This window comes from Nannobrachium achirus (assembly GCF_963921795.1).
Source record: "Nannobrachium achirus genome assembly, chromosome: 20".
Lineage (NCBI taxonomy): Eukaryota > Metazoa > Chordata > Actinopteri > Myctophiformes > Myctophidae > Nannobrachium > Nannobrachium achirus.
The window spans coordinates 29903562-29930062 of NC_137827.1; the positions used below are offsets into that span (position 1 = coordinate 29903562).

The window sequence follows — 26501 nt, forward strand, 5'->3', positions numbered from 1 at the left end:
CTGATGTGTGTGATTCTTCCTGGTTGTGGCAGTGGGCTACAGTAGGGGAACGAACCCATTTCAAAAGCTGACTTGGTGCCCTGGACACCTCTTCAAAACTGTGGCCCATTTCCCATTATAACTGTGGCTTTGTTTGTTTTCATGTTTTGGAGCATCTTTGACATTATGTATTGTTTTTGTTCCTTCATGTATTATGAGAGCCAGTCATCATTGTCACAACAATGACTTATGTAGTGTAGCCTGACCACCACGCCACATGCTATTGAGTGGAGTCTGCTGCCCTCGTGTGGTTAATATAAATATTGTCACCAACAATATTCCACCTATGGATACTTAGCATCCATTTAATTCCCACCCAGGTCCTACTACTGCTTATTTACACATGAACAAATTAATGCAGGCTACCTGAAAACTGCTTCATGTACGACCTTTTGATAAGTCTTTATTTTATAGTTCCCAATTTCCAGCTATTTCCAGGAAAGTAAATGGCAATCAAATATAGCCTATTAAGGAAAAACGTGAGAAGTAGCTGTACATTTGCCCAATAAATAAATAGAAACCTACTAGGAGATGGTAGTTAATTATTATGAAAGTTACTAGTATACATGGAAACCTACTGTAGGCCTACTACATAACAAAAATACAGTAAACTAAAATCACATACTTTTGTACCAGGAATGATATGGTGACATTTTATTTCAGCATATCCAACCATCTACATATAGGCCTATATAATCGCTAAGAAAGTAATACTTGGTTGATAAATGTAACTTCCTTACTGTGTTGTCACTGTCATAAAACAACACATTAAGAATGGTTCTGCTGTCATTTCAGTGTCATTTGCCTTCACACTGTCACTAGCCTACACATTTAGAGGAATACCCACATTCACAAAATAAATACCACCGTTTACTTTTACTTATGTACTGTTAACTAACAGGAAAATATTGCAGTGATGTAAAGTAACTAAGTACATTTACTCAAGTACTGTACTTAAAGGAGTAGTTCACCACTTTTCAACCTGTCTTCATATAATAGGTCCTCACTAATGTTCATGATAAAATATCACAATTTTTGAGCGGTGGTCACAACGCTCCTATACGTGGCCGTGTGTGTGGGTCTGTCTGTCTGTCTGTCTGTCTCCGTGTCCGTAGCCTGCAGTAACCTTTTCTGACCACACATGTTAAGGGAGGGGCGCTGTTGCACACACACACACACACACACACACACACACACACACACACACACACACACACACACACACACACCACCGCTCAGTTCACACGAGTGTGATTTTTTTCTACTCGGTCCAAGTCTCCAAGGAGAGCTGTGGGAAGTTCAGAATCCATCGTCTTGTGACATCATCATTTTCCCCCCAAAAAAAATTAATCAATATTTTTGAAAAAGATATTTTGATTTTTATTATCGCGAGAACAATGGCTTCCACTTTAAAATTGCAACTTTTCAGGAATAGAAAGCCTGCAGTTTCTATAAACTGGATTGGCAATCGATGATGTCACAAGACTATGGGTTTCTGACCTGCCCACAGCCCTCTGAGAAAAAAAGAAAAAAAAGCTATTTTTGAGTGAGGACCAATTATATGAACATAGGTTGAAAAGTGGTGGAGTGCCCCTTTAAGTAACATTTGTAGGTACTTTTACTTTACTGGAGTATTTCTACATTTCAGTTATTTTCTACTCCACTACATCTCAGAGGAAAATATTGTAGGCCTACTTTTACTACACTACAATTGGGCTTATATGAAAACTTTAGTTACTTACTTTGTAGATTTTTGTCATTATTAAAAAACTCTCTGATAGTAGATCTACGAGCTTGCATGCAGATATTTCATACATTTTGAACGCTTTAAATGCAACATTCTGCACAATGAGTTCTTCTACTTTTGGTACTTAAAGTATATTTTGATGCCGATACTTAATACTTTTATACTCAAGTAAATTTTGAAATATTGAGCTCTATACTTGTAACAGAGTGTTTCTACATTGCAGTTGATACTTTTACTTAAACTAAGACATTTAGTAGCCTACTTTCCCCCTCACTGACAATATTGAAATACCTTTTTTTAGCTGATCCCACATGGCAGGAACGAACGTCAAAGCGCGTTTCCAGTCGAACCTTTTGGAAAGGACGTACATGCTTGTTGTTAACGTGACGTCAAAGAAGAGCCTCGGAGGGAAGCTATGCTTGGAACATTAGCTATGTAGCTCTTCTCCATGAAAATGAACATTATTTTATTGGATTAAATCGGGTCTGATGAGATTATTGGTCAACCGTGAATTGTAAGTATTTTAATATACACAAAAGGTAGCCGTTTAAGTATTAGGGTTAGCCATGCTAACACATTATTAGCAAGTCTGACCTTTGTTGTTGTTGACAACTACACTTACCAGTTGTTATAATACTAGTGTTATTATACTGTGCATGTATATTTTCTAATGCATTAGCAGTGTTGTGTAAATTGCTTATATTATTACTGTGTTGTGTTACTGAATAACCTTAGGTAAGGAGCCTACTTAGCCTTAGGATACATCTATGAAACAACACTTAGTTAAGTACTGTAACTGTACTTGTCCAACCTTGTGTTGATAATATATTGTTTTTGTTTGCCTCATCTTAGGTATAATATCACCAACTCATCACTAACTTGGAAAAGGTTTCATCTGAGCTGATCCAAACATGCACAATTGTTCCATTTGTGCAAAATCGTTCCCCTCGCCATTTAAGCTCCAGAGACACCATCGCATTCATACTGGACAGAAACCCTACACCTGCACAATATGTGGAAATGCCTTCAATCAACCCGAGCATTTAAAGTCACATGCACAGAGAGTCCATCCTTCGAGTCCTTCCACCGACAACCTGAATGATACCCTACAGTATCTGCCATCATCAAGCCTCAATGAACGTACTCAGGAGAAGCACAGATATGATCGTGTCCCTGTCACAGCGCTGTCTTCTGTGGTACCCTTCCCACCTGGACAGAAGAGGGAGATGTCACCACTGGACACATATTCACCTTCATCAGAGATGAAAGACCACTCCGAACCTAAGCTGCATGTCATTGACAGCTTAGGTATGCAGAACAATATCACAAATGGTGAATTGAAATTGGATTCGGTACCACAAGATAACATTGATTCTCCAACTGTATCTAGTCCTTTGTGCTATACACACAATGGATTTACCTGCAAGGTCTGCCTAAAGTCATTTAGTTCATTTCTCCAGCTTCAGATTCACTTGCCAGTTCATGATAAAGCCGTTGACTGTGGGACAGATGGAGAATCATTCTCAGGAAAGAGCAATTTAAACAGGCACTCAAAATCACACAAACTAGACTCTTGTGGAGGCAAAATGACTTTAAGACACCAATGTCCTACCTGTCTAAAAACATTCTGTTCACCGTCCAAATTAAAGCGCCATTTTCTCATTCATACGGGTCAGAAACCCTTTTCTTGTAACCTGTGCGGGAAAGCTTTTAGACAGGAGACACACTTGAAATCCCACTCAAGTGCAGCACATAAAGAATCATTTTGCCAAATAGAGCCTAAACAATTGTGTGATCAAAATGAAAGACACAAATCTAGTTTTCACAATGACTGCATAACTGCTGGTTTAGGACCACAATCATCAGTTCCACAGCATCACTTCAGTCATGACAATCCAGGGAATTCATCAGTAGAATTGGAGCTACAGTGCAAAATAAGCCTTGGTGCTCCACAAGACCTGTGCACTTCCAGCATCAAGTCAGAGGCAACTTCTGAACCCCAAAAGTACGTAGATGACAAAAGCCAACTGCAGAATGGTGTTTACTGTGAGACATTAAGTAAGCCGGTTGTATGTGAGCAGGGCTATTTGACACATAAAGACCTGAAGCCCTTCCGTTGTGCTACATGCAGCAGATCATTTCGCCTGGAACTTAATTTAATTCGTCACCAAATCTGTCACAAGAGCCTAAAATGTCAAAGTCAAAGTTGTAATCCTGTTGAAGACCCGTGGGCAACCACGTCCGTTCATACAAAAACTTGTATGAATTCTGAACCAAGAATTTCGTCCCCTGACGCCAACTATGCAAGTCCTGTTGACCTCAACATTATTGTTAAACCGGAGACATGGAGTGAAAATATTAGTAATAATGAAGATGTTCGAGAAACTGTGTTGAGTGTATCAACAGACCAGAAGGTCACGAGGGATCAATCCAAAACCCCACATCAGAAAATAAAGAACAGATTACACCAGTGCTATGCATGCTCGAAAGGTTTTCCGTCTCTGTCAAAACTGCAACGGCATATGTTGACTCACACCGGACAAAGACCCTTTGATTGCCAGACATGTGGAAAGAGCTTCCGTCAGAAAACACATTTAAGGGTCCATTACCGTACACACCTGTGGTCCAGATATCACAAACAACGATCACTGTACATAAGCCGCCCTCCATCTCGTCTGCCTGGATGCAGTACAAGGCCATCAGCTGATGTCCACGAAGTGTTAATTCAAAGTAACAATTTAAAAAAAGTCAATGCCAGACACAAATCTGTGTCAGACATTGATTTATTGTCAGAAAACCGTCTTGGTCAGACCAGTTCTCTGTTAAGTGTGTCATCAGTCATTAGTAGAGTGCCACATATTTTATCATCTACTACAAAGAAAAACGAGGCCCTAGGCCTGCACTCAAGTACAGTTACTAACATGACTGTTAAGGACAGGCAGACTCTTAAACATTTACACAGTACAAACCAAATCCAACACAAGTGTGTGTGGTGTTTAAAGTGCTTTCCTTCTCCTTCCAAACTGCAAAGGCATGAGATGGTCCATACAGGCATGAAACCATTCCAGTGTCTTGTGTGTGGTAAAATGTTTAGGCAGGCTGTGCATCTGAAATGCCATGAAAGATCTCACTTTAACTGGAGACGCCCTAAGGCCGTTCAGCAACAAGGTACAACCACTAACACAAAAGAAAGGAGTCAACAACTGCCCTACCCCAGAATCAGAATCTATGTTCCACCACAGAAAAGATTTTTGAAAACCGTACGTTCAGGATATGCACAACACAATTCAGGCATTCAAGATGAATGTGAGCAGACTCCTCCCAAGACCGAAGAGTCCTCTACAAAATGTAAAAATGCAAAGACCAGGTTCAAACACAAAACATCTTTTGATAAGAGGAAATTACACATGTGCAGGATGTGCCGTAAGAACTTTGCTTCTCCATACAAGCTGTCCAGACATTTGCTTACTCACTATGGTATTAAGCCATACAAGTGCAGTTTGTGTGATAAAACCTTCAGACAGCTTACCCATTTGAAAGTTCACGAGCGCAGTCGTGTGCACAAAATGGCAATAGATCATCCCCAGGATGGAGGCCTTGATAATGTCCATGCACCTGAAACAGTTATCACTGCTCAGCTTATTGGTTATGAAGGAGAGACCGTGGGAGAGCATCCTCAATCATGGTATGCCAGTGCTGGGCATTACGTTATCAATGACGATTTGTCTCCAGTTTCTGAAGGGCTGGCAGTGCCATCAGCAGATTTTCTAGAGCTGAATATGGAAACTGATTGTGAGCAAAGGGGAGAACAGAATCAGACTATGCCGTTTGACCAGTCATCGTTTGCCTCTGAACTTACCTCTGAAATACAGAGACTGGTCCAAAATCAAGAGTTGTCAGGTTTAACTTCTTCACAGCAGGGAATGAGGGATGATATACACTGTAGTCTAGGAACAGAATTTCAAGCCACTGGGACTCCAGCTAACTCTGACGGTCTCAAACTGTTCAGTGAGGGACGTGGCAATGGTGTGGTTGGAAATCTGCACCAGCTTGACTCACCAGATGATTACTGGCGCAAGCCACCCGGCACGCTTCAGTGTGACAAATGCTCTGAGAGTTTTGAGACAGAGCAGGGTGTTCAGCATCATAAATGCAAAGCTGAAAGTCAAAATAATACGGCTCAGCCAGTCCCAAAATATTGCTGTGAGATTTGCTTGAAGACTTTTGGGAGTCCCTGGAAACTTGAAAGACATTATGTTATCCACACAGGCCAGAGGCCCTTCAAGTGTAACATTTGTGGCAAAACATTCACACAAACGGCGCATCTCAGAAGCCACCAACGGACACATAGTCGGTGATAACGATGGTTCTTTGGAATTATTCCTTCCATATTATGAAGCATGCTATTTAAAGATTATGATTATGTACAGTTTAATAAAAATGGGTATCAATTTCAAGACTGTTTAAGTTTGAGTTTAAGTGTGAGTTTGTGTACTTAATAAAGGAGCTTATTTAACTTGTTTTTAAATGTCTTTTTTTGCATTGAGTTTTAATTCCTAGTCCACAATTATAAAGTACATCATAGTTTGTTTTCACCCAAATAATGCAATGTATGTACTAAGCGATTTAAAATATTTTATGAAAAACTAGATGTATTCATTTATACTTGTATGCTTATAATAGTATAGTATTATACCATTTGGATGAGCTCAGATCAGATGCAACTTTTTCCATGTTGATGAGTTGAGGTGATATTATAGTCATTCTTAGTACAGAGTAAAAGGTAATGACGGCTCAAGTGGTTAAATATCTGAAACCAAATTGACATGAATCCAAAATGATGATTGTGCTGTAAAACGATGAAACTATATGGAATTTATAAAAAGGTTGTGGGGTCCCTGCTTCATCTTTCTCTCAACTAAGTGGTCCTTGGCCTGAAAACGTTGAAGACCCCTGAAGTAGAAACCAGCAAACCACAGAGGCTAGGAACCAAAGACATGCATGTGTGTTGGTGGGGGGACATGCTTCCGGGCGTACGTATACAGGAAGTGCGTCGTTTCAACTTTCAGTCAGTCCGTTTGTGCTTCGTTCTGTGTAGAGTGTACATGCGTAGCAGCCAGCGAGACTTATTTGAACTGATGCTGTAACGAATAAACTTAAAGGTTTGTGACGCCGTTGTTTTCGGTTTACCCTTTTGCCTCTATTTTGCCAACAAACGTGTTTTACTCATTTTAGCATCCGCTAAGCGTCCTAAGTGCTAGCACGATAACGTTAGCCAGTATAAACACATCAGCGTCACATGGCAATGCTTGTTACATTGTTGTTAGTTAGTTATAATGTGTATCTATCTATACCAGTGGTGGAATAAGTACTAAAACGTTTTACTTAATTAAAAGTATCAATACTGCAATATTGAAAGACTGTTACAAGTAAAGGTCCATAATTCTAAACGTACTTGGAGTAAAAGTACAAAAGTATTGTCATGAAAATGTACTTAAAATACCAGAGTAAAGTAAAGTACAAACACCTCAGAAATATACTTAGTTACTTCACACGCACCAATATGAATTATTCACCAACATATCACGCATGATTGTTTTAGAGGTTAGTCTCCTTAAATCTTGTTTCTCTATCTCTATCCAACATTAAAATCTAGCTGCGGATTTTCATTATGGTGTTTGCCTCTTTTCTAGACAGTGAACCTTGAAGATGTCCATGAGAGTTGTCATGGAGAAACAAACCCCTGCCAAAAAAGCTGCTGCACCCTCTGTCTCTCAGATCAATGCAGAATACGTGACGCAGGTAAATGTCAAGTGTGACTGACTGTGAACACAATAGAACTGTTTCAGGTATTTGGACAATAACATTGCTTTGATTCAAGATGTCTTTATTAATATTTTTATTTATGCTCAGTTCAGTCAGTGCCAGAATCTTGCATATTTTCTTTTTTATCTTCCCAACTTGTGAGGTACTGAGACAATGAATGACTCCCTCCATCTGCAATCATTTTCCCCACCCTATTCTATTAAATTATAGTCATGAACAGTACTAAGCCTAGATTGAGCAATGAGCACCCTTATTACCTCGCATAAGTGATAGCACTATAATGTACAAAAATGCAAAAGTATATACTAAAATGCATCATCTGTTGTACTGTAGGGATACAGTGTACAGCACAGTAAACATGTGGCAATTGATTATAATTGTGCAAAATGTATCTCTAATGTATTTATTGTCCTGTGTCTCTTTTTGTCTTTTGTTTTAGTTGGCTAATAAATACTGGGCCCCCCATGCCAAGAATAAACTGCCTTTTGACCCAAAGGTGAGTCTTTGTATTGTTGAGCTACTAACTAGACAGTAGACACCTGTTTAAGTATTTTTTCTTCTGTTCTAATCAATGTAAACATTAGTGTTGTAGTCGAGTCCACCTAAAACGAGTCCAAGTCAAGACCAAGTCCGAGGGGGGTCGAGTCCAAGTCGAGGCCGAGACCAACCGGGGTCGAGACCAAGTCAAATAAATAGGAAACTGGGTTTTCTTACTAAACCATTTACACACATCATCTAGTAATTCATCAATGAAAAGCACCAGATAGCTCTCTTATAATGTTAATGCGAATGGGCTCCTCATAATATGGGAAATTATGTCATTTGTCTTGACTCTTGACTCGAGTGGACTTGGTGGGGGAAGAGTCCCAAGTCCCTTAGTCAGTAAAATCATAGGCGAGACCGAGACGAGACCCAGTCAATGAAAATTTGGACTTTAGTCCTGAATCGAGACGAGTCATTGAATTGAGTACTACAACACTAGTAAACATTAACACCAAACAGCCTACCTATTCAATTAGAAATCAACAGCCTCTTGAGTTTTGTGCCTGGGAGCCTTTTACATGGCTCTGTAATGCCTAATTTATAATAGGTTCTATGGTGTCCCATGCCACAAATTTGCAGATCTACAATCATAACTTACCTTCTTATTTATTGTTTACAAACATTGAGACTGCACACGCAGGTGCTGGTTTCATGGAATCAATTCCCAGCACATCTACAAACCTTTTGGTTTATGTTCATTCAACCTCTTGTGTGTTGGCTGGTGAGACGCTCCTAGCGAGACATATACTTCACCCCGCTGTGGTATTGTGCTCAGAGAAGCAGGCTCTGGTGCCGTGATGGAAGGGAGCGCTCCCTCTGTGACTGGAGGTGGGGTTTGGGGTACAACTGCTTTGAGAATCGTTATAATTCTTCACACAAGTTGACAGCACAAACCAAGTTACCCTTCCTGTCAAAAGTTTGGACACAGCTTCATTCAACATTGAATTAGAAGTTCTGAAGCAATTCACACAATAACTTAACAATAGACCTGACACCTCCCAGACTGCATTAGTATTCAAACTGTGTGTCATCGCACTGTATGAAATGCAAGGTAACTAACATTCTAACAATAAACAGTCTAGATTCAGTCTCCTAACTCTTGCAAGTCTGATTATGACACACACACACACACACACACACACACACACACACACACACACACACACACACACACACACCCCTCTGGTGGTCCGCAGACCACCGGTTGAAACTTGAAAACCCATGAATTATAGTATGACCTAAAAAATCAAACCAAGTTGAAGAGAGCGGTGGTGCCTCTGTGTGCGTGCGTGGCTGTGTGTGTGAAGCAGTTCATTTCAAGGTCGCGTGCGTGCGTGCGTGCGTGCGTGTGTGTGTGTCACTGCAAATTACCTATTATGTTATGCTTTTAACACGGTTTTAACAATGTCCTCCATAATGCAGCATAAGTGTTTAAACATTGTTTCTAATCTTTTTAGGTGTTGGAAGATGTTTATGAAAGGGAGATTCTTAAGTCCAAGTAAGGGAATTTATTTGTAACCGCTTTGATTTGTGCTGCTTCATCTACTTAATGGGCTGCTACAGTTTTGTAGTCCTAGAACCCGAAAGCGAGTCCTCTCGTCAGATGGTTGGTCCCCTTGTCAGATGGTTGGATTTCAATTGATGCAGAAAATAATGTCTATATTTAACATAAGACTAATTCTAAGAGTTTTTGTCTATGACATAAATTGCTGCTGTTAATATATCAACCGTTAATGTTGAAGCCACTATGTGCTTTAAGAGAATTAGAAAATAATGTTTGGTAGATTTATTATCTTGAACCAATGGTAAATCATAAGCAAACCATGTTTGCTTGTTTTTTTAATCTATCTATTACCCAATGGAAATTATTGGGGGAAACCTATGGCGGAGGTAACTTCTGGTTTACACTACAAAAAGTCAACATCGGTGTTGCTTTTTATTGCTTATCTTGGAGACTTTTCTCTCATATAGATTTTATGTTTTCATATTTTCAGGTTCGCCATAAGAAAAATCATGCTGCTTGAATTCAGGCAAGTTGTTTGATGCCTTCACTTTAATTCAGTTTAGTCTACATCACTACTTTGTTTACAGATACTAACATATTATTTTGTTGCCTTTCAGCCAGTACCTTGAGAACTTTCTTTGGGTGAACTACACTCCCCAGGTGTCAAGCAATGCTTACCTCATGTCCATCGCCTGCATTGTTAATGAGAAATTCAGAGAGAACGTCCCCGCCTGGGAGGTAAGAAATGCAGGCTGATTTGGGAATGTAGACTAGTTCCTCACACTTTCCCTATTAAGTTTAAAAGGGATGCGAATCCTACTAGGTTAAAAGGAAACTTTGCCAACATTTAAATTTCTTAATTCCTGCTTGATGATCCTTAGGTATTAAAGGGCCTGTTCACCTCTGGGGCAACCAACTCTCAAAACACAGATTGAACACAAACAATAACTCAGGATTGTGTTGATCTTGTCCCAAACAACAATAAAATAGGATCTGGTTGTCCCAGATGTGAACTGGCCCTTTAATGTATGCGTCCTATTTTCTTTCCGCCACAAAGTAAACATTTAGGTTTGACTTTTTCTAGCGCAGAGAGAGCAAGCTCTCAGCATGTAAAATGCACTAAGAAGTCATGTGTACGAGTTTGATATGTACTCCTAACAATAATTAGTATAGTATTTATGTTAAATACTGTATCCGATGCTGGTCATTTTCGGATGAATATGAAGTAGTTCCAGTGAGGCACAGATGGGTCAAAGTTGAACAAAACTAGCGCTATATGATAGAAATAGTCAAAAATACAAACAACTCTAGTTGTGGATTAATCTATTTTTAATGAATGGCCCCCGCCCCAGTGGAAATACTTCATATTCAACAGGAACTGTTCAGAATTCTGACCATGGGACTCTGGCAATCAATTAACACCTTTGCAACCACTATAATAATGGGAAGTATTTTCTACAGCTCTGTCAAAAAATCTGAACTAACGTTTTAAAGCTCTTTGTCTGTCACACTGCCCTGGTTGTGTTCTTAAATAAGATTGATTACACAGATTCCAATAAAGAGGGATTATAATCAAGTCTGATGCTCTGAATAGCTATAATCTGGTCACAAAACAATAGATGAACAGATAAATAAAATAATCTCTGTTGAGACTACATGATCACACCTATTTCAGGAAGGCAAATTAATGGTTTGCAATTTTCTGTGGGAATCTCAGGTGTTCAAGAAGGAGCCCAGTCATTTCCCGTTCTTCTTCAAATGTGTGATGGAGGCGGTGCTGGCAGGAGACAAGTCTGGCTTGACTCTTAAGGAGCAGACAGTCCTGCTGGTCTTTCTGGACCACTGTTTCAACAGTCTGGTATGTCCACGTAAACTACTGTAAACTACAATCTACTGTCACAGGGGAACATAGAAGTGTCAATCTACTATATGTTGAGATTCATATGGTCCATGTGTGTGAATCTTCACTGGCCTCAAGATTCAATTTGATTACGATTCACCTGTAAACGATTTGTTTTGATTCTATGATGCATCTCAATTGTATATACCGCATTTATTTACTGCACATGGCTACTTTTTAATGTAAGCAGTCACATACATATTATGGACTCCTTTTTCATTTATAAATGTTTGAACGTGTTGTGCATATAATCACTCTCCTTAAAATATAAATGTCTTTGAATTAAATCTTAAACCAAAAGAAGTAAATTGTATAGGCCTAGCCTATTGTACACATTTGATAAACTTAATTCCTTATACAGGGCATTACAACTTTACAAAACAACAAAAGTTGCCTATACAAAAATAAGGGTTCCACATTGTAGCTCCAAGACAGGGCCCTTCAGAAACTAACTGTGTACAGTAGAAACCTCACTGTTAATTTAACTTAGTGTTCAAGTCAGTCTAGCCAAATGGAGACGTGAATCCTTGTTGCACGATGGTGACCCACACTTAAAATACCTGATCTACAAGCTTATAGCTTGTCACATCGGAATGTGATGTGAGCTTGTTGTTCAGCACAGCTTGCACATCGTTGTTTGCACAAAACTTTATATCTTTAATTGTAAGTGTGTAGATCACTGTTGTTAGATTATCAGAGAATTTTAAACATCTGTTTTGGTTTGGTTCGGGGAGTCACAAAATCTCGGCAACACCGAACAGCCGAATTAATGACGCTCCCCCCCCCCCCCCAGCATTAAAAGTGGAGCATGCATTGGCCCTTCGCCAGAAATCAATCCGCACTTTAAAATGTATTGCAACAGACAATGCTATTTATGTTGGATTACCTATCTCAAGCAAGATTCTAGGCTTTCAAGTCTTGTGGCTTAAAAAATTGATCAAATCATGGTATGCTTTGGAAAATGGTTGGCACAATAGTCCGTTAAGGTTAACATAGTTTTCGTGAGGTTATGGTAAGGATCTAGGGAGGACGTTCAGAGTGTCCTTTAACAATGCTGTCCAAAAGCATTTTCCTTCCCCTCTCAAGATATGGTTAAACATAACAGTCATTCTTTTTGCCTCCTCAAGGTGGCAGTGGTGGACTAGACTGTGTGCTTTGGGCCAGCTAGCTTATGCACATCTGTAGTCTCCACTCTCCACAGCCGCATTAAACCACAGGGAGCCACTGCGGATATCTAACTCTGAAATCTGCTGTGATAGCCCATTGCACTTTGATTGTATCCGATAGAACTCTCTAAATATTTTAGTTGCAGGCTTTTATTAAAGGCTGCTGGAGTGCAATAAAAATCTGTCATAAACAATACTTTTGACAAGTCTCTCCCCTATCTTGCTCTCTCTCCCTCATGCCGTCCATCATCCTCCCTCCTTTGTTCCCCCTCTCCTAGGAGGTGGATTTGATTAGAGAGCAGGTTCAGCAGCTCATATCCCTGCCTATGTGGACGTGTCTCTTACCAGTAAGCTCTCATACCTTTACCGCCATGTCAAGCATTTGCATCACCTACCTGAACTGCCATGTGATATGACATTGCTTAAGTATTCACATGTTATGATGATATATCTGGTAGCACAAAAAAGGATTTGTACTTTCAATTGACGTGGCTGTCTGTCGTGTCTGCAGTCCAGACTCCAGCACGAGCTGAAGAAAGTTCCAAAGCTTCAGAAGTTCTGGAACCTGATCAAGAAGAAATACGATAAAATGGACCCTGGGGATGCTGAGCAGTAAGGCACTATTCTTCAATCTTCAATCTCTGCATCTACAGAGAACTGTAAAATGAAAAGCTATGGTGTCATTGATAGTCTCTCATGCTCACTGTTTTCTCTCTTTTCTGTTATCATCAGAGCCAAAACAGAGAGAACATTTCTATCAGCACTCATTAAGAACAAGTTCCTGGGAGTTCTGAGATCCATTCCAGCATCAGGTAAACATCAAACATGTCATCACTTGTGTGCACATTAATACACCTCACTGTGATCCTTCATAGGTTATTGCCACGAGAGGTTGAATGAGCTTTTGGACTGTTGTGTCACAATGTGAGAATGAGATATTTCTTTCCCACAAAGAATGTATCAACATACACAGAAAATAAATCCTCAGTGTTCATTTATCCATTTGTAACTTGTTTTACACTCTCAGAGTTAAAAAGCTGTATTTAACAGTGTAAGCGTGATCGGGTGAGACAGACTCTTCTTCTGACCTTGGTGCCGTAACAGGTCGCTTTATGACACTGTGCTGTGGATGACCTTTCCCCTGTGCCATGATGCACTGTACACTTGTCTGCCTCTTTGTGGCATGATTTGTTGTGCACGCCTGGTCTCAGGTTGCATCCGTCCTCTGCTCAGTACCTCCAGTAGTGTGACACACCTTTCTGTCTCCCTCTTGTTACCCTGTCGGTCACAAAAGTTCATTTGTTCCTCTGTGACCCGTGCAGCCACTGAAAGAGCATGTGCTCCAGCTGCCACTGGCACTGGCCATTGTGTTGTAATGCAGACCGACATGGAGGCCCCCCACCTGAACACAAAGAATTGTGTGTGTGTGTGTGTGTGTGTGTGTGTGTGTGTGTGTGTGTGTGTGTGTGTGTGTGTGTGTGTGTGTGTGTGTGTGTGTGTGTGTGTGTGTGTGTGTGTGTGTGTGTGTGTGTGTGTGTGTGTGTGTGTGTGTGTGTGTGTGAGACTGTGCGCGCACGTTTGTGCAAGAGAGAGCGGTAGAATTCAGACATGACAGAATAGATTAAAATCTGCAGCCCAGCAGGATCCACCATCATTCTAGCTAGCTGCTGCATTCCCCTAGCTTTTGCACCAACACTAGTGCACGCACATACACTCTTAATGAGGGCTTCGCTTCTCAGTGTACTGCTGTGGCAGGCGTTGCTATCCTTGTCTCCTAGCAAGGCTTACACACTCGGTGTGAAGCCACAGTGTTGTCCACATGCGTTTGCTTTGCTCTCATTTCCCAGGTGCATAAACACCCCTCTGCCTAGCAAATTGTGTGCGTTTGCCAATGTTTAATCTGTTTTTTTCCCTCTGTACTCCTCAGGTCCTGTATCCATGGATATGGTGCATTACTGTGAGAGGTTTATCGAGCTCATGATAGATTTGGAGGTAAGACACGCCCTGTTGTAACATAAACTGGGTAGCCCTGTCACACAGGACCAAAAGTGCCACCTTTGAGCTTTCAAACCTCTGACTCTTGCATGAATTACCTGAAACCCATTAATCTAATCTAGATAAGATTAATCTAATCAAAATCAGATTAAGGGTTCTTTGAAACCACTTGCTCTGTGAAGCAAGGCACAAGGATGAAAACAAACACAATGTGTGAATATGTCCAGACAGTTGACAGTTTTGCCTCTTGTCCTTCCTGTTACAGCCGGTTCAGGTCTAGAGACACTAGAGATAAATGTACGATCCGAGCTCCACCCATTCAATCTCTTTTTGTACCGCCTGCAAAGCTACATTACATGCAGTGCGAGAGAGGTTATTTTCAGCCCGATGACTTTTGATAGGAGGTATAAGGTATGCAATCTCTACTATCTGGGTTGCCTTATCTGGCACAAAAACCCAGTGTCACTTAGTTAAGATGGCTGCTCCTGCTTGCGCCGTGTGGATCTCCACTTACAGGCGATGGGGCTGAATAGATTTCCTCCTGGCTGCGCATTGACAGGCCGGCCTTGCTGTTCCTGGCAGAGGCTAGTGGCCCAGCCAGCCGCCTGTCTCCGGAGACATCTCCTTTCCTCTCCATCTCCTCTAGTGATATCCTTTTACAAAGCCACGGCTGCCTGAAATCCATACTTCCCCTCTCTGATGATGACCTGTGAATTAATGCACAGGGAAAAAAGGAGATCCTCCATTTCATGCCTTTTTTAGAGCCAGCTGTCAGGGCTGTGCGAGAGATCAAAGATGGCTGCCGGAGATAAAGGAGCCTTGTCACTGGCGTGGTATCACTCACTGCACCTGCCACCTTTTGAAGAGCGGCTTCCCAATGACTGAAATGAGAATGGGTGTTTTGGTTTGTGGCGTTTTAAGTGTCAATATTCCATTACATATTCTGTTTCATAGTGCTACTGTTTCCTTCTGTGTTGTTTCTCCTCCTCTCATGTGATGGGCCGACCTCCTTCCTTCATCTTTGGGCTAGCTGTCAGAGCATCAAATTCTCATTACTTTGTCAACTGCCAGTGCCCACTGAAGAAGTTAAATTTATCCCTTTTATGAAAGGCCCTTTGTGTACCTTGGTAGATGGCATTTTATTCTGCTAGCTTTGTATCAGGGAATCAAAGGCTACTATGGGTCTATTTAGTTCAACCAGCCAATTCCTGGTTACGTTTTATTGTCAGGCTGTCTGTTATTGTTTGTCGTTTCTATGATCTCTAGAGAAGGCCTCCCACCCTCCACCCCAAGATCAATACAATGTCAGACTGGATGCTGGGAACTTGGTTTATAGCAAGGTCAAATGATCCCTTTGACCCTTGATAGGATGTCAGTCCATGCGATGACTAATTGTTTTTGTCATTGATTGTAAAGTGGAGGTCTTCATCAGCATCAAACATTTTCACCTCAGAAAGGGACCAAGGTTACGACGGGCATCCTCCACACATTTGTTATTGGTGGTGACGTTCAATCCTGGCTGTTGTTCAATATGGGTCTAACACATTTCTCACTAATAGTTGTTTTTTGTTTTAATCCATTTGGGGTCTCTTGCTGTCTTGAGCAGTTAGCATGCCGACTATATCGCCTCATGATTATTGATTCACGTCTTTTCCCTTTGGTAGCCGTGTTGCTTTTACAACATCTCCTATCTGCCCTCACTTTCCTGTAGTCTCCTCAATGCCCTGCAGAAACTCTCAAAACACATGATAATATCATTTCCTTTGGTCTCTCCAGCTATAGTTTTCTGGAGACAACAAGTGTTGCACAGAGGCATTTCTGAACCCTATATTTCAATGTTAACGTGTATCTTGTGTGTGCAGGCCTTGCTGCCCACCAGGCGCTGGTTCAACACAGTGCTGGATGACTCTCACCTAGTGGTCAGCTGCCACCTGGCCAACCTCACCAACAGGGAGAAGGAGGGACATCTTTTCTGCCAGGTAAAACGCACAGATACAACCGTGCATGCCAAAATATAGCGATACATTATTGATATTGTGATTAGGGATGTCAAAAATTTACATTTACCAAAATCGATTATTCTACAGCACAATTCGATTAATAATCGATTCCCCGCCCTCTCCGTGAAAAAAAAAAAAAAAAAAAGCGAATGGATTATTATGATGTTTTCTTTACTGTATCTGCATGGGAACGTTTAATCTGGTTCCACACTTTCCAAATCCTAAAGCTTAATGAAACCTCCTTCCACGAAACTTGGGCATGTCCTTCACTATCATTTGGGTTATTAATGCAGTGATGTATTGACGAGGTGTATTGACAAAGTTGCTAATGGGCGGATATGAAGTGTCTTTCTCTGCCACTTCTGTGGGGTGCTGCACACTCAAATGTGTCTTCATTGATGAGTTGGGTTGTAGCAGGTCGTAGTCTGTTCGCAGAGCTTGCATTTTTAGCTTGTTGTCACTTGTTTTTTGAAGTACAATTACCTCCACGGAGGGAGTGCGAGTGCATTGTCTGCAGCGGCGCAGTGGTGCAGCGGCGGCTGGCGACGAAACACCGGTCCGCGGCTGGTCCGTGCCACGGATCCTAACGCGGCAGTTAGCATTTAGCGCGATGCCGTGTGATAATGCACTTGCTCCTTCTGCCTCCAAGAGGAATTCTTCTTTTGTGTCGCATTCTTCATCTTTCTTTTTAGTGTGTCAGAGTGTTTGCACACACTAAAAAGAAAGATGGGTCCGCTGAAGGCCACACTTGGCCGAAACGCGTTGGTCGTTTTTTTTTTACTTGCTGCCATGAATTAAAATAAAACTTTTTCTACTTTGAACTGAACAGAGCTGCCTTGGATCCTTTCTAAGTTCCCCATCTTATCTTAGCACTTTTTTGATACCTTTTAACGGAAAGGAACTATATTCTTTATCCTAATAATTAATATGAGTACATATTTAATAGGTTATTTAAATCGATGACCACTGTTTGATGGAAGCAAACTGTCTTTTCTCTCTGTAGTTGCTGGACATGCTGAAGTTCTATACCGGCTTTGAGATCAACGACCAGACAGGCACCGCCCTGACACAGAAAGAGATGACCACCCTGCACTATGATCGAATTACCTCACTCCAGGTAATGGCAACTCTTATCCACTACCTGCTTCATCTTGCTTTGTCCTGTAAATTATGCTGTTGTTCACCCAAAAATCAATTACCCTAAGCCTTGTTTTTGTCACCAATAATTTGATGACCTGCACATCAAATTATTGTCTCAGGAATGTGACAAAAACAAAACAGATCCATGAATTCAAGGCTTCATGGATTGGGTAATTGATAGAAAATAAGTCATTCTTCTTTGAACTACTCCCTATCTCCCTACTAAACAAAACAGATTGTTTACTTATTGTCAGCAGATTTGATCCCCCTGTGAATTAATGTGCACCCGGAGTACATGGGCTCCATGCTGAGATTGAGAGAGCGACATAGAGAGCTAGAGAGAGAAACAGAGACACGCATATGTAAACATCCTGGTTTGCTGCCAGCTACCAGATGCCATTTCAGAGATGTGATATCAACCGGAATGACCCTTGATGTTGAACCAAAGCCATGCAATGTTTCCTTTTGATTACATTATCCACCAGATAACCACTGCAGAACTATGAGCTCACCTAGCATGCACTACCTTGCATGTTTAACGCCAGGGCTCTACTGCAGCCACCGGGAGTCATGCCGGCGTCAACGCAGGGAATGTTCCCTTTTTAATCAATGAAGGGTGCTCCATTGCCGACGTTGCGCTGCATTCGGTGATGGCGTCCAACCTCAAAATTCGCCCGGTTCATTTCTTTGACGCCGTCCGACGCCGGCACGAGGCCTGAGCTGCAGTGGAGCCCTGGCGTAACCCTAACCAGTTCCACACACGATTTCCTCCTGGCTCATAAGAGCTGCGAGGTGATGTCGGTGTTCGTTCCACTAAACGGTTAATCACGTAAACCCTCTATTCTCAGTAAAACCGACCTTGCAGAACAGATGTACTTGGACTGCTTTGTTTCCTCTACACCAAATCTCTACACCAAAAATAGTAGATCTACAAGTTCACAGCAGCAAGTCGCATTGCAATGCTTTGTGAGCTTGTAGATCGTCAATTTCTGCGGAATATTCCCCCCAGAATTGGGATGCTGAGGTTCCTGGGATGTTGGGGTTCAGTGCTGCCTCTACTAAATGTTTACTAAATGAAATGAAATAAAAATAAATGCATTTACCAGACACTCTTATTCAGAGCGACTGAATAGTGTGTCTGAGAGTGTTCAGATTATGGCAGAAACTTGGGGTGAGTTTGCATTTCTGACTACAATGGGGAGTTTATTCCACATTTTGGGAGCCAGGAGAGAGAAGATTCTAGTGTCATGAATACTGTTATGTTGTAGGCATAAGCAGTGGTAGAGGGGTTCTCACATCTAACATATAATTTTAGAGAGAGGTCAGTCAGTCAGTCACTCAGTCACAAAATGCATTATCTATTCACTCGCTTCAGCGACTGATCTCAAATTTTACATGGCATTGGTCATTAGCATTATACACACAATGACGGAGCCCGAATTTCATTTTTCCCAAATTCTAGCGATTTCTTAGCGTTTCTTCACTCTACAGCTCTACAGCCTGTTGTCAGCGTTACGGTCCGTTCCTCCAGGCCATGGGATCTGTAGCCTCTCTCACAGTTAGGAATGTTGCTCTCTCTCTCTCTCTCTCTCTCTCTCTCTCTCTCTCTCTCTCTCTCTCTCTCTCTCTCTCTCTCTCTCTCTGCATGGGTCACGCATGCAACGGGTGATGTGTGTCTCATCTTCCAACGGGTATAGAAAACGTATGTGGAGCAAATACATCCTCATACTTCTATTCACCTAATTTTGCTGTTAAATTATTTGTATCCATCATAAATATACACTCCTCCATGGGCTGCTCCTTACATTATGATGCTCCCACATATTTTCACGCACGCACCATGCAGTTACAGTTACTTTCCCCAAAACCCACACTCTGCACATATTTTGCAGCACATATATTCGAACGGGTAAGGTCTAGTGCCCTATAATTACCGGTTCATTCTTGGTGGAATGGTTGAGTACAGTACTTATTACTCATACATGAGATATGACTGTAAGCATAATATTGAACAGTCTCACTCAGAATATGCAAGCAATGTCATAATACTGCCGGCACAGTGTTCATATGAAGACTTTGCCTGGAATGTTATAGGTCCCAAGCAGGCATAAATGCAGAAACAAGATTCAAAATCAAATATGCTGACACATGCCTGCGAAAATCTTGTATATCTTAATCTGAACCGGACTTCTGGATGCATGGAGCATTGTCCAGGGTATTTTAGGGAAGGCTCGTACAGCATTCCTGTGTTTGCTGATCTAAGTGAGTGGGAGGGGTTTTGAGGTTGGATCAAGTTTTAAAGGTATAGGGGTGCCATGCCTTTGTTGCCTTGTAGGCAAACGTCAGTGTTTTGGCTGGTTTGAAATAAATAATAAACCAGTTGTTTAAACATTGTTTGTCAGGCGCTCGGGTGGCGCAGTGGTAACGTACCTACGCACCACTGCAGAGTCTTGGGGTTTGAATCTACTGCAGTGCATCCGACTTTGTCTTTATACAACACAAGTGGTATGTGTTCTGGGGAGGGAAGCCGGGCGGAGAGGGGGATCTTTGTCACTGCACATACTCAGCAGGGAGTGTTGGGCAGGATGAGTTGCACATAGCCACTACATTCTCCCAGTAGGGGATCCTCACTGGCAGGCGACAGACAACACGCGGTAGTATATGTGGAGAAATTAATTGGTGACGAAGAAATTTGACTAATTTGAGGATAAAAATATGCAAAAAAAAATATATATATATGCATGCATAATTAATTGGATATACTGATTAATCAAATAAACAAAAATATTATTTAAATGTCAGTGAAATTAATCATTCCGCATATCTCTACAAGCAGCCGTCACTAACGGCAGAAATGTTACTTCACACTAGTGCTTCATTGTAAATCATTCATTGTCCTTTATTTACTTGAGGGCCAGCTGACATAACGTTAATAGCACCCAAATACAGAACGGGAGTGATATTCAAATTGAATTACTATAGACTGTTATAGATAGGTCCATATAGATAAAATATCTGAGTGTTCTGTGTGTGTTTGTGTGCGGTCTGTATTCCAGAGGGCAGCCTTCGCCCATTTCCCAGAGTTGCAGGACTTTGCCCTGTCCAACGTTGCAGCAGTAGACACACGAGAGTCCCTGACCAAACATTTTGGTCATCTCAGGTAAGACATTTTGCTGAAATGTGAACAATGAACAGTTATCACATGATGAATATGGAAAAAAAAAACACAAAGATAACTTTTCCATACACATCAATCTTGACATTGTAACATCACTCTGCTGTTGTTTTAGACAGCCTTCTTTTTTTTCTTTTTTTCTTCTTAACTCATTTAGTGCCCATGAAATTAACGGATTATAAAGTCCACGATGCCAGTCTCAGGTTGGCATCACCCCCGTTATCTTATTTTGAAGGCCAGAAGTCCACAGCGCAAACACTTCCGGTCTGACGTCATCGCGTCCTGCGCCGGAACCGATCGTTGTCCACGTGGAGTTGTGTAATGGCCGACCGGGAGCTTTTATACATGTGTAACATAAGCGAGCATCTGCCTCCATCCTAGCTTCTAAAGTGTAGTTTTGAGATAATGGACATTAAAGATGAGATCCCCCGTCCACCTCAATGTTATGGATGGGACTATTTTGTGCTCGTGGAGCCGTGATGATGCGAAATCAGCGACAGATTTTGTCTCCGGACCTCCGGCCATTGTTCTCGGTAATGTATCCGCCGTTACAGTAATATATTACTTTTCACGAGAATACTCGGGATTGGCACCATGTGATACTCAAGTATTTTTCACGAGTCTTCTCGGGATTGGCACTATATGAGTTAATAAGCTGTGCAGGTGTTGGCTCCAGGGAAAATGACTAGGCAAAATATTACATATCTCACTCCCACCACAAAACTAAGCACTCAAAAATTACATAAAACGCTGTGTCCACATGTATTGTAATTCATACTGCAAAGGCAATATTCAGCATTTTCTTTTTGTTTGTCAATATCGTGCCCCCATGCCTTGTTGCTGTCTGCTAACTGGCAGCCAGGAAGTCCTTGAACAGGCAGCTGGTACAAGCCAGAGAGAAAGACGCGCCTCATTAATTTAATCGATTTGCAGTGGCTTGAGAATAAACTCTTTGAACAGCTGTGTTTGTCAGTTCATATTAGCATGCTGGAGAGCCAAAAAGCCCCCTCGCTTTGATGGACTGGCCTGTGAAGAACTGTGTTTTTAACACACATGTTGGTGTGTTTTTATGTGCATGCACAAAAGGGACAGAGTCAGAAAAAGGGTCTAGGTTTTTCCTATTTTCACATTTGGCACATAACTGCTGGCCACAAGGTTGGAAAATCTCTGCCTCCAACATTTAAATACAGGTACCATGCAAATTGCCTCACATCTTAATCTAACATCTGTCTGAATGACAGATGGCCCTGGAGTGGAGTGGAATGGAGGTTGTTATGCTCTACCTGATCATAGCTCCTCTGATGAAAGTCTGCATTAAATGAGAAAGAATGGTGACTAAGCATTACGCGAGACACATTTTGTCTGTGTGTTCCCCACTTCCATTTCCTCTTTACTTCTGTGCCGGATTATAGATGCTTAAACCCCACATTAAGTTCCTGAGAGTTGAGCACAGGGATATGAGCCGAGTTCAGCTGAATCAGGTAGACTTGCCTGAGCTCTTTTCATGTATTTCACAGAAATGGCACTCTTCCTCCCAGTATTAGCTTTATGAATATAGCAGGCTCTGCATTGTTTGCCATTTCACAACTGTCACCAGAGCAGCTCTGGGGTTGGGACTTGGGACACTCCAAATATGCCAGATTTAACAAGGCACCTCTCATACAAGCAACTCATACTAATGCCTGTTCATTCCAGCTGCACTACCCCCCAGCTAAGCTCCCAGTCACCCACCACCATGTCGAATTTATGCTCTCAGTCCTCCTAAACTCACAGAGACAGCATTATTGCATAACCTGTCCACGTACACTGACTCTTACATGTGTCGATTCACTTAAAGGTATAACGAGTAGGATTTGTCAGTTGCGATTTGTTAGCAACATTCAAAGATGCTCTCCTCTCCAGCTTAAAAACACAAATAATGCAGCTCTACCTACGTTCCAAAGTTTTGACACCAAGAAATGTCTCAAATGGAATAAAATACGGAAATACAGGCAGAGAGAATGTGTCATCTGAGGCCAGAGACCAAAGAAGATACTTATTTCCTCAATATTACACCGAACATAGCTTGAAATGTTGACAATTGGCAACACTTCCTTGAGCTGCATAAGCTTGATTCTAGCGACATTTCTTTTTTTCAACCAGTGTTGTTTTTGTTGACGAAACGATGACAAGAACAGGGCAGGTGTAATTTACACTGGTTATTATACAATCTATTGCTTTATGAATTCAATTGCACCTGCCAACTTTGATTCCAATGTCTAATACTTCATTTATTTATTTAAAGACACATTTTTCTTTTTGACTAAAACTGGACTAAAACCTTCGTGTGGGTTCGTTGACTAAAACTATCAAGGATATAAATGACTAAAGTCTGACTAAAACTAATAAGCATTTCGTCACTAAGACTAAGACTAAATCTAAAATGCCTGCCAAAAACAACACTGCTTTCAACAAGCCGATCATATACGAGTGAACTGTAAACTGGGGGGATAGTCTCTACGGGGAGTTGAATACACAGGACCACAATGGAAACAACTTTTTGTGTTATCCTTTTAGCAATGATTGTAATATCGTACAACTGTACTATTTGCAAACTGTTAATAAAGTACCATATTCAAATCAATCAAATGTGATTGTACCGCCCCTGGTGCATGCAGTCCTCAGTGTGGGTTCCAGACAAGAGGGTAATCCCTTAGGCTGACAGGTCAGGACTATGAAATAAGTTTCCAGGCAATTTGGGAATTTATCACATCTCCCATAAGCTCACTCAAGACATTGAGTGAGTAATTTGAAATATATCTATAGTTTACAAACATAACCCCAGTTATTTGAGAATTACAAGTGAGATGTCACTCAAAACACCGAAACACCCTCCATGCATGATAAGCGAGGAAGGAAATGCTTATCTTGAATAATGCACTGGGCCACTGCAGTCTCTTACAGTATGTAGCTCCAAGGGTGGGTGGTACCCTGCTGACGTGGCCTTGTGCGACCTTGATCCAGCCAATGACTAGTCTGGAAGTGTATAATAAATGCTTCTGTGATCACGCCAGAGGGCGTTTTCCCATAAGCGAGAAATCTCGCTCGTAATACTCAAATAATCAGAGTTATATTTGTAACCTATAGTTATTTTTGGCTTAGAGTTGTTCAACATCAAATAAACTATTTACATGTAACAATGAATAAACAATAACCTTGCATAAATAAGGTTGCATGAACTACATCTGCGCAAGGAAATCATATTATAGTTGTTCACATATTCCTGTGTGGCTGCAGAAAAACATGTTTGCTCCAGAGTTTTACAGACAAATCTAATAATGTTGCATAACAGAAAGTTTTCCATAAGCTCTGAACGAGGGTCAGTTCAGTTTGCGGTTATTATGATTGTCCCCAGGTTGAAGAGGAAACTGATTATAAATGTAATATTAAGGGCAACCATCCCCCCTCTCCCTTACCTTTTAGAGTAGCTATGCCTGTGGCTAAGCTGTCAGCCATGACCCAATCCAGTCTACTCTCTTTCCATAACTCACAGTGAGTTGTTGTTTTGTCACTGTTTGTCTACATATCCCTATACCAGACCAGTGACTGGGCGACTAAAGTGCAGCAATGGCAGAACTGCCACCCCAAATGTTCAAACAAACGAGGCAGGGGCTGAGGGGGCGCACATGCACATCACCCTACACATAGATACCGTCGGTCACTGCCACGTGTGGCTGTCCAGTCCCTGTCACTGTGTGTCCCTCCTTGTGTGCTGGCCCCATGCCTGTGTCACGGTGTGTCAGTTCGATTAAGACAGATCTGTATGCAGAGAGTCCTGTCTCAGCTCTCAGAGATGGAGATGGGCTTTGATTTTCATAATCCCGTCGCATCGATGCACCCCGGCCCCTTAAGACACGCATGCTGACAGAGCAGGCTGCAGTGTCAAAGCAAACCAGCAAACTGCCTCGCACCGCAGTGCTAACGAGCACAGAGAATGAGGAACGGCCCCGTTTCATCCTCATGTGTATATAGTGCTGTTGATATTGCCATTTGAAAGAAACTCGAGTCGCTTATACGTGAAGAAAACCTTCAAATCCCTGCACCTGTAAAGAGTAGTTCATATAGTAAGGATACATCATTTCCCCTATGAAGTATCAGATTTCGTCTATACACCAATGACCATTTCACCAATCAATACAATGACTGCCTCTAATTTAGAGGCAGTGAGTGTCTGCCTGTAATTGCCATGCTGACAATATAAAAACAGTAAATAATTTCAAATTATGTAAAGAGGACGCGGATCATTAATTCTGTTTTATATGCTTGTTTTCTTTTTTCTCACCTTCCCTCTGCAAATCTCCACCCCTGTAGTCCCAACACACTCCACCGGGTGGCCTCGTATCTATGCCTCTTACCAGAGCTGGCTGAAGGGCAAGACACCACCTATGAGAAGGAGGTTCTTCTTGAGCTGCTGGTAAGTAAGTGTAGCTGTTGCTCCTCACTGATGTGTTCATGAGGGCATCAGAGCATAGTTGTTCCAACCCCTTTGAGACATGTGAGAAGGAGCAGGAACAATTGCTGCTAAGCAAGAATTACACAGTATAATGGGGTTTTTGTGTTTCTCATTTTTAAATTATTTATTTTTTTGACCTTGGAACACATGCAATGTCCTCCCCTCTTGAATTTGCCTTTTTAATCCAATTACTGCCTTATGTGGGCAATTGTTATGGGTGAAGAAAACGAGGACGCTCGTGCTGAGTGAGGATGGAGGGCATGCTTGTTGTTTTTTCTTCTGTTTTCTTTTTTTGGTCTGATTGTCCCTTCTTTCTCCTCCCACCCTCCCTTTAAATAAATTCTAAAAACCCTTTCCGGAGTCTAGTGGGCTCTTGTCCTACAAGTGTCCAACACATGGTGTACGGGCCTCTTCATTAAAGTGGGCGCTTGTGAGTGGGCTGACCTGCAGGTACTCTTAATTACCCACTCAGACCCTCCCCAGGCCCCCGCTGAGAAGCCGTAGAGAGGATCCTTTTCATAATTAGTTGATTAGATTGTCGCATTGGCCAACGTCAGGAGACTCGTTTATGTGCTCCCAGGGTTGCCCCCGACAACCAAATCTCTCCTACATATTGGGGGGGCTTGTGTAACATACAGTTGCCGGGCCCAGGAGATAGGCTGCTGGTCAGAGCTCACCCTGCAGCATCAAGGCAGGTCACACACTGCGGAGACCACACCCATAATTAAGCCTAAAGGATGATGAGCCGGTCCTTTGCTGTCATTTAGACCAGTTTAGACGATTTACCTCCTGATGGGGCCAATGAGCTAGTCTGTATTCTGCGGCAGATATCATTCCCCCTCACTGGGTGAATAATTTATGAACAGCAATGCTTTTTTTCCCCCATCTTCCCCAGAAAGGACAATGCGCTCTTTTACCAGAGTTGCACTGAGTTTAAATGAGTTTGGTCTATCACTCTCTAAATACCTCCGGGG

General features: G+C 41.7%; 3 protein-coding genes across 3 annotated transcripts in view; all 3 read left to right on the forward strand.

Annotated features, from left to right (window-relative positions):
• Positions 1–2262: 2262 nt before the first annotated feature.
• LOC308306070 (uncharacterized protein) lies at positions 2263–3782 on the forward strand (the record flags this gene model as incomplete). Its single annotated transcript, XM_080750970.1, has 3 exons — positions 2263–2300; positions 2639–3534; positions 3759–3782. Exons 2-3 carry the CDS (start codon positions 2698–2700, stop codon positions 3780–3782), a joined length of 861 nt encoding a protein of 286 aa, XP_080607096.1. The 5' UTR covers positions 2263–2300; positions 2639–2697.
• Positions 3783–4047: 265 nt separating this feature from the next.
• LOC308306072 (uncharacterized protein) lies at positions 4048–6225 on the forward strand (the record flags this gene model as incomplete). Its single annotated transcript, XM_080750973.1, has 1 exon — positions 4048–6225. One exon carries the CDS (start codon positions 4048–4050, stop codon positions 6142–6144), a length of 2097 nt encoding a protein of 698 aa, XP_080607099.1. The 3' UTR covers positions 6145–6225.
• Positions 6226–6828: 603 nt separating this feature from the next.
• Positions 6829–26501, forward strand: part of aqr (aquarius intron-binding spliceosomal factor) — an 82352-nt gene continuing 62679 nt past the window's right edge. The window contains exons 1-15 of the mRNA XM_080750745.1: positions 6829–6948; positions 7480–7588; positions 8052–8108; positions 9613–9653; positions 10150–10189; positions 10281–10397; positions 11377–11517; positions 13004–13072; positions 13237–13337; positions 13458–13537; positions 14653–14717; positions 16583–16699; positions 17724–17837; positions 20917–21020; positions 25386–25488. Of these exons, the coding sequence (XP_080606871.1) occupies positions 7496–7588; positions 8052–8108; positions 9613–9653; positions 10150–10189; positions 10281–10397; positions 11377–11517; positions 13004–13072; positions 13237–13337; positions 13458–13537; positions 14653–14717; positions 16583–16699; positions 17724–17837; positions 20917–21020; positions 25386–25488 (1242 nt within the window). The 5' untranslated portion in view covers positions 6829–6948; positions 7480–7495. The remainder of the gene's footprint in view (positions 6949–7479; positions 7589–8051; positions 8109–9612; positions 9654–10149; positions 10190–10280; positions 10398–11376; positions 11518–13003; positions 13073–13236; positions 13338–13457; positions 13538–14652; positions 14718–16582; positions 16700–17723; positions 17838–20916; positions 21021–25385; positions 25489–26501) is intronic.